Source organism: Cydia pomonella, chromosome 1 (assembly GCF_033807575.1).
Source record: "Cydia pomonella isolate Wapato2018A chromosome 1, ilCydPomo1, whole genome shotgun sequence".
NCBI lineage: Eukaryota > Metazoa > Arthropoda > Insecta > Lepidoptera > Tortricidae > Cydia > Cydia pomonella.
This window is the reverse complement of record NC_084703.1, coordinates 46,545,762-46,559,747: the sequence shown is the minus strand read 5'-3', so window position 1 is coordinate 46,559,747 and position 13,986 is coordinate 46,545,762. Positions and strand designations below refer to the sequence as shown.

General features: G+C 37.8%; 1 protein-coding gene across 4 annotated transcripts in view; it reads right to left on the bottom strand.

Annotated features, from left to right (window-relative positions):
* LOC133525344 (homeobox protein extradenticle) overlaps positions 1 to 13,986 on the bottom strand; it is a 28,560-nt gene that overhangs the window by 5,061 nt on the left and 9,513 nt on the right. For 2 of the 4 annotated variants that reach the window (XR_009800561.1, XM_061861630.1), the window contains exons 5-8: positions 6,570 to 6,720; positions 5,867 to 5,963; positions 3,522 to 3,584; positions 412 to 601 (exon numbers count right to left, since the gene is read on the bottom strand). Coding sequence is in view for 3 of the 4 variants with exons in the window: in XM_061861630.1 (XP_061717614.1) it covers positions 420 to 601; positions 3,522 to 3,584; positions 5,867 to 5,963; positions 6,570 to 6,720 (493 nt within the window). In the remaining variant the exon portion in view is untranslated. The remainder of the gene's footprint in view (positions 1 to 411; positions 602 to 3,521; positions 3,585 to 5,866; positions 5,964 to 6,569; positions 6,721 to 13,986) is intronic. The other 2 variants (XM_061861641.1, XM_061861644.1) reach the window with 2 other exon arrangements.

The window sequence follows — 13,986 nt, the reverse complement described above, 5'->3', positions numbered from 1 at the left end:
GGTTGCAGAGCCTGTATTAATTTTTTATAAAGAACTTTTCTGCGTATCTTTACGATAATGAACGTAGAAAGGCTTCGGTTGGTTTTAACCGGACGTAACCGCCGGTTTTAAGCGAACATCCCAAGGGCCTAGCGAAAATGACTATTTAAATAATGTGTCGTAGCATTTGTCGTCTCGATATTTTTTTCGTTTCGTTTGTCGTTGTACGAGTGCCGTCTTGGCTAGGCGCCTTGGTGTAAAACGTGTGTTAGGGCTTGTTCCTGGTTCGACGTATTCCTGTTTCGTCGTATTCCTGATTCGTCGTATTCTTGTTTCGTCTGAATTATATACATAATAATATAATTAAATATGTCGTGCACTAAATCTTCATATTTAGTAAATACTGGTTTTTAAAAAACCTGTGATAGTCACCTGGCAGACTACGGCGAGAGGTCCTGGTGCATGGGGTCGTAGCCCATGGAGCCGTCGTAGGAGGGCTGCGGCTGGTCGTAGCCGGGCGCGGGCAGCGAGTAGCCCATGGAGTCCTGCGTGGGCGCCGGCGACATCATGGGGGTCGCCGTGCCGGACGCCGCGCCCATCGAATACGGGGACGCGCCTGCGGCTAGGGAGAACGTCCTCATGTAGCCTCACTCCACGAACAAGCTTGGGACTTAACCCTTTCACCGCCAAGGACGTCAAGTGGCCGCGGTTATAGCCCAATATCAAACGATTTCAACTAAGTTCACGTGCCGCACAGGATAGCCGGGGCATTCAAAGGGTTAAGCCTTGTTTTTACATCTGGGATATTAAATGGCAAATCGCTTGGCACAATTTGTAAAAATCTGTCATTTTGGAACGAAAGCAAGATGAATGGAGTGGTGCAGGGAGGCCCAAAAATACGTTGACAAAAATGGAATAGATTTAGGTTGTTAGATCTTGGAGTTATTTATTTTTTAATATAAAATTACAATATAAATTATTTCAGGCTAATCTATACGAATTTATATTGTGATCGTCAGGTAGGTAATAGTACATTACGATACAAGTGCGAAAAATAGGAATTCGCACATGTATCGTAAAACGTTTTACAGTACATATGACCCTTTAAATTTTCGTCATAGTTACATAATGTGCCAATTTACGCACTAGTGCGGAAAAGTAGCACCATATGTACTGTAAAAGCGTTTTTCGCAAAGTTATTGTCATGTCGTGATGCCATTCTGCTTGAAAAGTTCCTTGCAAGGATGTATGCTTGTACTCCGGCCAGGGCCATTTCTCGAGCCATCTTACGCTAATATTATTATTGTGTTGCCATGGTAACCCATACGATTTGACAGCTTGTGGACTAATAATATTAGCCGAATATAGATCCAGAAATGAGCCCAGTAGTCGAATCGCACGTTTTTGGATAATATTTTTCTTATTACTTACGGATTTTCTTCAAAATGTCATTAAAAGTTAAAGCTATGATTTAACTAAGCCAAAACTTACTATCGGAGACCGTACTTTTCATGCCGTTGAAGCAAAAATAACGTAATTTAACATACAGGAAGTTGTTTTACAATACTACAAATTTAGATAACTTACTTATTGACGGGTATCAAAATAAATACTTGTTACGAGAATAAAAGCTTGTTACGCTGTTAAAAAACAAAAATATGTATTATTTAATTTAATTTTACTAAATAATCTATTATTTAGTTGAATGACAATAAGATGAATGTCAGCTAGACGTTTCTGTACTGATTGTCAAGTATATGTATAACTTACCTGAAGAGGTTGATAAATGATTAATTATTACGAAAATACTAAACTTATTGGAATCGTACTCTATGTAGCGTGTGACGTCATTTTTCTGTCAACGGCATGAAAGGTACGGGCCCTGCTTATTATCTTCAAAATATATCTTTGGTATTTACATACAAACGCAAACATGTTAAAATTATCAAGAAAAGTCATTTAAAAAATGTCAACGTATTTTTGAGCCAACGAGATTGGCCGTAGATTATTTTTGAGAATGGCCTATGAAATGTAATTTTAACTTTAGTTACAATGCTTATCAGAAGTATTCAGAATTTGTTTAAAAAAAAATATAGATCTTTTAGTAAATGAGCCTATACCCCTCGCCTGGAATGTCGGTCAATATGTCAATTCAACTTTACATGCATTTTAAAAATTTTTGCTCATTCATTTATTTATAAATGTAACATGTAAGGAATAAAAACATATTCCTTCGATTATTTCATAAATTAAATTTAAAATAACTCTCACAGGGGCCAACATTCCACGCGAGAGGTATGACAACTAGTACAATTCATGTAAACTAGGGAATGCCCCCGGTACTGAGTTTGTATGGCGAGAACCGGGAATTCCTGGGCTTTAACCGTGAAAATCGAAGATCGCCAATTGCGGGCATTTTTCTCTGTCACTCTAATTACTTCTTAGTGAGAGTAAATGAGAAAGATCCACGCAATTTGCGAATTTCGGTTTCGCGGTAGGCCTCCTGGGTCCGGTACTGTATATTTATAAAACCAGTACCGGGACCACTCCCTAATGTCAACTAAAACATTATGAATGAAGCTTTTCAATATTTAGAGCATTCTAACGTGTATTTTACGAACGCTAATCTTTTAATAGGGAATATTAAGCGAAACTCTGCGTAGGGGGCGCCACTACCACATTCTGAGGGTCTACCGCAAAACAAGAACGTGGAAATTTCGATATCTAACCTCTTTATCACTCTTCCATATTCGAGCGATAAAGAGGCAGATAACGAAATTTAGAGTTTCGCGTTTCACGGTTGGCCCTATGTAAACAAACCGCCTTGATGCATCAATATCATATTTTATTATGTGTATCCCTGTCAAAAAACAGTTTAAATATGGAAGGTAAGGAATGAAATCTCCATGTACCGAAAAGTGGCCGTTAAAAAACCTTAAATAGGTGGCGCTACAATACCTAGAATATTTAAAAAAAAAACAAATCATAGACAGCGCATGAGCATGATAGCTTTGTTTCTAGTATTAAGTTTAATGTTTTTGTACGCCGTTTGGCAAAATATAGTGAAACTGTACATATATAAACTGACCACCAATGTAACTCTACCTATATTTGCAAATAAAACACTTACTTACTTACGCACTTCGCTCCGTCAAGAACGCCTAGGTTCGTAGCTACTCTAGCGCTACTCTGGAACTATTATTTATAGCTAACAACTGTACACTTTTGCAACGGTTCTGCCTGTGGAGACTGCATTCCTTACCTACCTTCCATATGTTTAAGGCATAGTATGTATAAATTTGTCTACGGTTTAGGATAGGTGCTAGTGCTGCACTCTGGCGGCAGAACATTGCAGTAATACCCCCTGTCACAATATATTACGGCTTAGAGGCAACTCGGTTTTTCACCGTAAAATCAAAAGAGCATCGTTCGCAAGGGACACTTTAATGGAATCCCCCAGTTTATAAATGCAGGGATACGTCAAAGACTTCTTAAAGGTAATTTTAGAAAAATATTTAGTATGACTGATCATTATTGTTTACTGTAATTTGAAGTAGCCCTGCCGGGGGGCGAGCGCTCGCGCGCTGCACCGATCCAGGACAGGTCTGTGTGAAAACCATCACTTTACTGTTTATATAATTACATATACAACTTTACTTACCCTACTGACGTTTAGCGAGAAGCAAGTAGCGGCAAGCGATTTTAATTTTAATTAAAGTGAAACTTTTATTACTTCGTCTCAAATTTTTTCGTCTGTGTGTTGCATGTCGCGTGACGGTCGGTCGCGGAGTACGGATAAAGTGACGGGCGCTCGTCAGAGCAGCCGAGGCCAATATGGCGGCGCCTATAGTTCGCATCAGCTGACCGTACACACATTACTCATCTGTGCCAGTGCTCCACGCTATTTTGTTAGTTTTTGTGAGTGTTTAATGTAAATGTTGTTGGAGAAATAGTCTACTTTTATCATTTCCCATTATCCAAGTATAAAATTAAGATTGATGAAGCGATTTTTATACCCTTAATGGAATATTATTCCGAATTTTTTTTGTTAAATGTCTATAATGTGAAAAAAAGTTTCACTTTTACCGTGGTTTCATAAAACCACACAATCCTTTTTTTATTCACACTGGATTTACAGATTTGTTGCATGTGAAAATATTCACTAGTCGCTTCGCTTTCTCGTCACCGGTCAGACTAGAGGGCTAAACGTACATCTAGTTTCCGCCAACGCGCCATTCGCGAAACACTTACGTACTGCTTGCATCACGTATACTCATGTGCCGAAGGAAACATAGCAAAGTTTCAGAAATATATCATTTTTTTGTAGGGGATTGAAAGTTTCCGAAACATAAATTAACATAAATTTTTCAAGAAAATTCTGAAAGTTTCCTCAATTTGCAGATCTGTAGCGTAATGTGAAGTACTTGTGTGCAGAGCGCGAGAGAATAGGCTTCGCAAGAATACACCCGCGCGTAGTAGCTCAGTGTGTACACGTGACTTACCCGAGGCATTGCGGTCTCACATCTTTACCTCGGGCGAGGCATGTTACAGGCTGTTATTTCAACCCATAGCGATATTTTCCGAACTGAATATGAAGGTCATACTGAGCAACTTGTACTATGGGAATAGGATGGTAGAATCATATATATATATATATATATATATGCTGTACGCGTGGGCCCGTGAGGGACAGAACACACGCAATGCGACCAAATTAAAAACACGTTTTAACATTCCTGACAACATACTAAAAACAACCTACGTAATTTGGTCGGGTTATTTGTTGCCCACCATAAACCATACTATAATTTACGGTGGGGTACACAAAAAATTAAACTGACAAGGCAAAACAATTATAGCGCTTTCTCTGCCACTCCTGGTGTAAGAGACTATCCCGTTCGGGAATTTACCCAACGCCCATTCCTGATCCAGTTATACCACCACCAGGTACCAGTACCAGTAGTTAGTACCAGTAGTTAGTACCAGTAGTATCAGTAGTAAAAGGTACCAACACAGTATTCGCGAAGAAATATATTCAGGTGTTTTGCCATGGGAGTTGTGGTAAAAGTTACTCAGTTTTATCTATATGTAGATCGTGTCATTCACGACGACGCCTGCCTTGACTCCTAATGTCATGTTATTAAAGGTTAGATCTGATAAATCTGCGCGTCATCGTGGATGACACGAACCATATTTACCTCGTCAAATTTGGATAACGGTTGAAAATACACAGAACGATCTGCTAAGTTCAGGGATCTCCTCATTTCCTCGGGAAGTGACGTCGTGTATTCGCGAAAGGCAAGCTAGCGGGGCGTTCGCACCTTTACAATGGCGGGTTGTAAGGCCTTAGACACACTTGTAGGTTTTACTTACGCAAGTACGGACACAGCTATACTAGGATGACCAGATCTGATTTCCGGATTCGAGGTTAAAATACGAGGTTGATAATAAATACAACATTTTTTTAATTACTTAAATATGGCATAATAATTAAGCTATACAATTGGTATTTTTTTTAATGGGAGACTTAAAAAAATAATTTATATATTTAAACACAACAACTTATATATTATCTGGCAAGGAAAATGTGAAATAATTGAATATGCGTTCGCGGGGATCGCGCGGTGTTCACCGCTGTGTGCGAGAAAATAAATATTCAAATACGTATTTTTATCATTAAATGCCATTGAATCATAAAATTACGGGACATTGAAAAATTCGTGCCAGAAATACGGGACAACCCGTAAAATACGGGCCATCTGGTCACCAAATGTACAACAGAATGAGAGATGAATATCATAATCTCATAGTAATAAGTAGATTTGTCCGTACTTACGCAAGTAAAACTTATAAATGTATCTCAGGTGTAAGTAGTGTTGTCCCTTACCGGCGGCCTTCTTGGCGGCGTACAGGTTGGCCTCCTCCTGCGCCTTGCCGATGTTCTTCTTGTAGCGGATGCGCTTGTTGCCGAACCAATTGGACACCTGCACACGTGTCAAGTGTTTAATGTTATTTTTAACACTTTCAAGAACCCGCTGGGTGGGTTCATTTTGTATTGAAAGTGGGGCGGTTGGCACTGGAAGTGGTTAGGAATTGCCAGAGATTGCACTGAACCAGGAGGAATGAAGCAGTGGGAAATTACAAGCTCTCAATAATAATAATCGTGTTAAGTGTTACTTTTTGAGTAAAATATGTAAGTCCATACTTAGTTGCCTGAGAATAAATGAATACGAATATTCTCCTCCTTAGCCTCCTCGCTCGGGTAGGAGTTGGGAGGTGCGAGTAGAAATACTCGTTGAGTATCTCGGCCGCCTGCTACAAGTGCTACAGTGTTCATACCTGCGAGACGGTGATGCCGCACTTGCGCACGAGCTCCTCCTTGGCCTCCTCGCTAGGGTAGGGGTTGGGAGGTGCGAGTAGAAATACTCGTTGAGTATCTCGGCCGCCTGCTACATTGTTCATACCTGCGAGACGGTGATGCCGCACTTGCGCGCGAGCTCCTCCTTGGCCTCCTCGCTCGGGTAGGGGTTGGAGAGGTGCGAGTAGAAATACTCGTTGAGTATCTCGGCCGCCTGCTACAGTGTTCATACCTGCGAGACGGTGATCCCGCACTTGCGTGCGAGCTCCTCCTTGGCCTCCTCGCTCGGGTAGGGGTTGGAGAGGTGCGAGTAGAAGTACTCGTTGAGTATCTCAGACGCCTGCTTGCTGAAATTGCGGCGCTTGCGGCGTGCGTCCAAGAAACTACAGGAGAAAATAGAATATACATTATAAATTAGGTCGAAGATTGAAGGCCTACTAGAAACTAATCCCAAATGTTCATAAAGGTAATCTCCCTCTCAAGTCTTAAAACGTTCAAGGGAAAAACGCTCACAGTATTTTGCGCCTAAGAAATAATTTACATAAAAAACGCCTGTCCAGTCTAACAATCTCTTAATAATCGGTTGTACTTATCTGTCATTTTGGCAATTTATGTTTGTTAGAAAGGGATAAAATTTAATGGATAAGGGGGAGTAAGACAATAGCAACAATACAATTGTACACATACTCCGCTTACAGCAGGTCGACAGAGCAAAAAGAGTGAAGCTCTTCATTCTAACCGAGTCTGAGCTATATCTTATACCTTTAAACGAGCAATTCTTGTATATATATATATATATATATATATATATATATTTCTGTGATCTCGGAAACGGCTCTAACGATTTCGCTGAAATTTGGTATATGGGGGTTTTTGGGGGTATACAATCTATCTAGGTTAGTCTTATGTTTCGGAAAACGCGTGTTTTCGAGTTTTCATGCGTTTTTCTTTCGACGCAGAATATGGTCGCTAATTTCGTGTTGCCGGCCACTGTCCGTCTGGTCCAGCGGGTTAAGACGCGGACTGCTAAACGAGTGTTACGGGTTCGAATCTCGCCCGGTGACTAACTTTTGTTTTTTTTATATGTTCAAGTTTATATATAATTTTTTAATTTTTATTGTTTTAGACAAGTTTAATTTAGTAAAAAAATGTAGTTAAGATTATCACCTATAGACCACCATATTACAATAAATAGTTATAACCGAGCAAAGCTCGGTCGCCCAGGTACTGTATACAAATACGAGAGTTTTGCCCTTTGACGGTCTATACCGTACAATAAACGCCGGTCTTCGACACATTAACCTTAATAATATTGATGATGTAGTACCGGCCAGTAATATATCACCTCCATGTTTTACCGGTATATTTTTTATTTATTTTGTGAGTGACCACCTCACTACTTTAGGTCTAGAAGTATTCCTGTGTACGAGCGATGAGAAAAACTGGTCTCATATAATGGTTATTAGGGTTCCGGACCTCGAAAGGAAATAACGGAACCCTTATTGGATCACTTTGTAGTCCGTCCGTCCGTTGGTCCATCTGTCAAGACCCTTTTTCTCAGAAACGCGTGGAGGTATCAAGCTAGAATTCATATCAAATACTAAGGTCTACTGTCCCTTGGAGCTGTGAAAAAATCAATCTTCTAAGCCAACGCAATCAAAAGATACAGCCGTTTATGCCGCGAATTTTCGACACTCGCAAGGGAATCGAAACCTACATGGTACTTCCCGTGAACTAAGAATCTTGAAATTTGGTAGGAAGAAACGTCTTATAGCACAGACAAAGGAAAAATTGCGAAACCTACATAATACGAATATATACCTACAGGTTTGTACGGAACCCTCGGTGCGCGAGTCCGATTCGCACTTAGCCGGTTTTTCATAGAGGGTTGTATTGTAATGTCTACTATTGTCATTCACAGTATTTCATATTAGTATTCATCATATATTTATATAAAATGACTAGTAAAATATGTAACCCACAAACTAACTTAAGGTGGTTCGACTAGGTTACCCAAAGCTTAAACCTCACTAGATGGCGCCACAATTGCAAATTTTGAGTTTTAATTTTTTTGTGGAGTAGGTCTTTGGTATTTCTATACTGTAAATTATGTTTAGCGCACTCTTTAAATAAATATTGAACTATTACAACAAACATTGAACACTTCATTGTACAAAAACTACCCCTCAATGTCGACAGAATGTTTCTTGACTCTATTTCTAAGTATCACTCACACATTCAAACAGTCTTACTGGGATCCTTGTAGTAGACAATTTGGCACAGCGTGAGTAGGCTTCAATAGCGTTGCGGTATGTACGTGGAAATACATGCAAGAGGATGTGGGTTCGAGACTCTTTTTTTTTTTGTTATCAGTATTATCAAGTACCTATTATTAATAAATTATTTTATGAGAAATATGAGCGTTTTTCCATAAAAATATTAAAAATCTGATTCTCACACATCATGATATTTTTGGGTTCTTCCAACTCAGAATCACTAGCATAATCATAATCAATCCTCGTGCTATAAAAACCCGAAAATTTGTATTGAAATTTTAGTTTTACACTGAAATTTCTTTCACACATAAAATGTGACGTAATGGTATGGATATTTTAGGATATCTTTTTTTAATGCTAGGGTGGAGAAGATTCTAAGTAGAATGAACCTAAGAAAGTCCAAATTTGTAAGTCAGATTTTCCGGTATTTTTTTCAAAAAAAAAAACGCTGTTTTCCCTTACTGCCCAGCCTTTAAAAAAGTAGGTACTATTTTACAGTAGAATTAAAACCTTTTTTTACGATACATTTAATTAAATTACAGTGAGTTACAAAATTGCATGGCCTTCTATTTATAACCATTATAAAAAGAAATGAGATATTTACCATGTTTGTTTATATTATTGATTTCCCGATATTTTGACACAACTAGAAGTTTCACACAATGCCTAGGGATAGAAAATTATTTATTTATTTTATTTATTGTCAAATTCATTCAACGGATCACATCATATCCAATTTATGTGTTTATGTATTGCATTGTTTTCTACCTAGTTGGTTATTAAATTCTGTTACTGCAATAATCTTTATCTACATAAAATATACCAACGAAAGTTTAATAAAGTATATATTATAAAATAATAAGTAAAATGAAGTACACAAAATCAGGAATCACATATGACAATATCATTCAAAATCGCCTCCTCTGGCTTTGACACAGGCCCTGAAACGACGAGGCCAGTCATCAATAGCGGCACGCACGATTGTCATGTCTAATTCCGTCACTGTCTTAACTATGGCCCGCTTGAGGGAGTTAAGATTTGTGTGGGGTTTAGCACAGGCTTTCTCCTCAATAACCTGCTATATGGCATAATCCAGGGGGTTAAGGTCCGGGCTGGAGGACGGCCAGTCTTCGTGGGCAATAAAGTCAATTTTGTTCCTTCGAAACCAGGCTTGAGTTGTTTTTGCCTTATGTGCAGGAGCTGAGTCTTGTTCAAAGATCCATGGCTGGTTTTGAAATAGGGTGTGGCTTAAGGGCTTCACTATTGGTTCGAGAACGGTTTCCAGTTTCCGGTTTTCACACCTTTTTCACAGAAATGAATCTGTGTTAGCCCTGAGTATGACACACCCAAAATCATGTTTGGCGGGTGCCCACATTTGTGCAACGCAATAGGGTTGTTTCCATCTACAAATCTTAGGGCATAATTGTATCCCAATAAATTCTTTTGGATTATAATAACACGTTAAACTACTTTTAGGGGACCTGTAATGACCATATTTTTGTAAATATTGAATTTAAAATATCTTTTGGCACACGTCACGTGACCAAACTCGAAACGTCATTGAAGATTCTGATGACGTCACAACTCTCGGATTGACACTGTTGACAGTTAGGCGATTAACAACAAATGACAAATATTAGTTGACAGTTCGTATCTTCTACGTGTGTATGTAGTTATGTGTCAAACCATAAACTGTGACGTCACACAATTTTCAAAGAGCGTTTTGGGCGCGAAAGCAGCTGTCAAAATATATTTTGTTAATTTAACATATTTAAAGCCGTTTTTAGTATAAAAGCTGAATTTTAAGGCAACTTTTAGTTAATATAGAAAGTAATACAAGCGTTTCAAAAAATTGGAATACGATTCTCTTTTAGGCCCCAATTCATTATAGATACGACGAGATAAGCGTTATGTGTGGTATATAATTATAGCTCACAAATCCACCACATTATGCCATTTTTTATTTTTTCGGTAGCATTTGTTTTAACGGGAATAAAGAGGTTGCAAATCGAGTAACAGAACTTCAGAACAGATATCATTTGATATTTACCAGTCGCTTTTCGGTGAAGGAAAACATCGTGAGGAAACTGGACTAATCCCAACAAGGCTTAGTTTTACCCTCTGGGTTGGAAGGTCAGATGGCAGTGGCTTTCGTAAAAACTAGTGCCTACGCCAAATCTTGGGATTAGTTGTCAAAGCGGACCCCAGGCTCCATTGAGCCGTGGCAATATGCTGGGACAACGCTAGGAAGAAAGAAAGAAATCGAGTAACAGAACTTAGTCACCAACTAGGTAGGTATAATAGTTATGATGTAAATGTCCATATCATGTTGGAGTCATATATTAGCCAACTAATTATTCAAGATCAATACACTTAGCTCCCTTAGGTATTCGCCTAAGTATAATCTCGGGCAAAATTGAGTTTTATAAAAATGAACTAGTTTCTAGGTCATATTTTCTATGAATTGGTCATTTTTGTAGACTCCAATTACAGTTACACTTTTCCTGGTTTTTCGCGGACCAGAATATCGATGATTTTTTGAAATTGAAATTGAAATTGAAATTGAAATCTTTATTGTCATATTGTGAGTTACAATGATCTTAAAATTATGTTAGGGTAGAATCATCACAATCAACCGCGATGCGGCGTACAATGTTAATACTAAAACTAATCTTACAGCTAAATAATTATACAAATAGGTATTACATGTGATACGAATAAAATTATTGGTAACAAATAATATGTCATACTAACTCGACGGCATAAAGTGGTCACTTATCTTATAGTAAGCTTTGTCTAAGCACCATTTATAAAGTTTACGTCCGAATTCAGGTAGTTCAAGTATTTTAATTTCATTAGGCAAGTGGTTAAATGTGTGAATAGACATATAAAATACACTCTTTCTAAAGTAAGCTGTTTTGTGATCAATGGGATAGCACAAATTAAAACCATGGAGTTTGGACGTTATTCTCGGATTGCTTTTTTGTATTTTAAACTTGTGTAGATTTTTTTTCACATAAAGACAGATTTCATATACATATAAAGAAGGGACCGTTAGTATTTGTAATTCTTTAAACAATGGCAGGCATGAGTCTCTACTTCGGGCGCTACAGATGGCCCTTACACATTTTTTTTGCACCTTGAAAACTCTGTCAATGTCTTTGCAATTGCCCCATAAGATGATGCCATAGCGGAGGTTGGACATTATATGGCCATGAAATGCCGATACCGCTGCTTGACTGGAAGCGATATTCCTCAATCTACGTAGAGCAAAGATAAACCTGGTTAATTTCTTAACTATGTGTTCAATGTGGACTTCCCAACTATTGTGACAATCTATCATAACGCCTAAAAATCGCAAAGATGTTACGCTCTGTATCTTTACATCTTTATACATAATCTCAATATTTGTGGGGTTACCCTGAGGAGCATGAAACTCCATATAATTTGTTTTATTTAAATTAACTCTTAACTTATTATTATTTAGCCAAACATTGATATCATGGAAAACAGTATTTACTTCAAATTCGTAAGTAGCAGGGTCTTTGCAGCAAACAACAACGGAACAATCATCAGCAAACAGAGTTACTTTGTGCTTAGTAATATTAGGTAGATCATTTATATATACAAGAAATAATAGCGGCCCAAGTATACTGCCTTGTGGAACACCCTGTTTTACAATTTCAATGTCAGATTGAAACTTTTCAACAGTTTGAGTCTTAGGACAACATTTTGTAGTTTCGGTCAACTGTTGCCTGTTCACTAAAAACGATTCTATCCAGTCAGCACAGATCCCACGTATGCCATATTTATGCAATTTGTTTAATAGAATATTGTGTTGGACATAGTCAAACGCTTTTGACATGTCCATGAATATTGCTGTCACGGGCAACCTTTTTCTCTGCTCTCAGCAATATCTTCTAGCAACTCAATTATAGCCGAAGTTGTAGACCTGTTTTTTCTAAAGCCAAATTGACGATCAGACAGGACATGAAACTTATCAAAGAAATTCAACATTCGAGAATACATCACCCGTTCAAATACTTTAGATATTATGGGAATTAATGCAATAGGTCTGTAGTTATCTGAAACATGTTTATCGCCTTTTTTAAAGACCGGTTTAATTATACTAATCTTTAATTTTTCTGGAAACGTACCCTGCATCATTGAAAGATTAATGATGTGGCTGAGTGGTAAAGCCAACACCTCCGCATTTTCTTTGATTACAGACGTTATAAGCTCGTCATAACCACATGATTTCGAGTTACGTAACGATTTTATGACCTTTGTTATTTCAAATTGGTCTGTTGGTTTTAAGTAGATGGTAGAGCTATTGTATTTGATGTTGTCTTTTTTTAAATTATCCTGTTTATTAGATTCATTTTCCTCAATGTTTAGAAATTGTTTGTTAAAAGCGTTCGTAACATCTTGTGGACTACTAAGCGTTTCTCCTTTAAAATTTATGTCACCTAGCGTTGGGTTGGGTTTATTTTTACCTAGTTTGGCGTTTATAATGTTCCAAGTTGCTTGGGCTACATTCCTGGCACTGGAGACTAAGTTTGTGTTTTGTTTTTTTTGTGCTTGCCTTATGCACTTCTTAAAAATTCTAGAGTAGGTTTTGTAATGACTCTTAAGTTTCTTTTTGTCGTTTTTATTTTTTGTGTTAATGAATTGCATAAATAAGTCCCTTTTAGTTTTAGAAGCAATTTTTATTCCTCTGGACACCCAGTTCAACCTTTTATTTGATCTCACCCGAACCGAAATTAAAGGAAAACAAAGCTTGAAATATAAGAGTATATCATTGTGAAAAAGATTAAAGGCTAGTTTGCAATCGTTACAATTTAAAACTTCAGCAAATGATAAGCTATTGAGACATTCTCGGAATTTGTTGCAGTTTGTTTTGGAATAGTCCCGTCTCTGAATATACCAAGAATCTGGAATTAATTTTATGTTGGCTGGGATTTCAACTATTTGTGCAGAATGATCTGATAAATTTAAGTGATGAACTTTAGGAGTGTCTTCAATATTAAAATTTATGGCTATATTGTCTATGCAAGTACACGATAGTTCAGTTATACGTGTAGGTTCGTTAATTTGGAGCTTAAAGTTATAGCTTAGTAATGTGGCTTCGAGATGTTTGGCAGAATCAAGACTACTTGTAACTTGATTTAGACTAAGACTACTTGTAACTTGATTTAGACTAAGACTACTTGTAACTTGATTTAGACGTCCCTATCATTTTCAATCCAAAAACACATAAAATCACAATTCAGAACATGCGGCAGCGTTGTTTTCTATCAAGTACGTCAAGCACCAGGGCGGCTACCGGGAAAATCGAAATTCGTCAATTTCGGGCATTTTTCTCTGTCACTC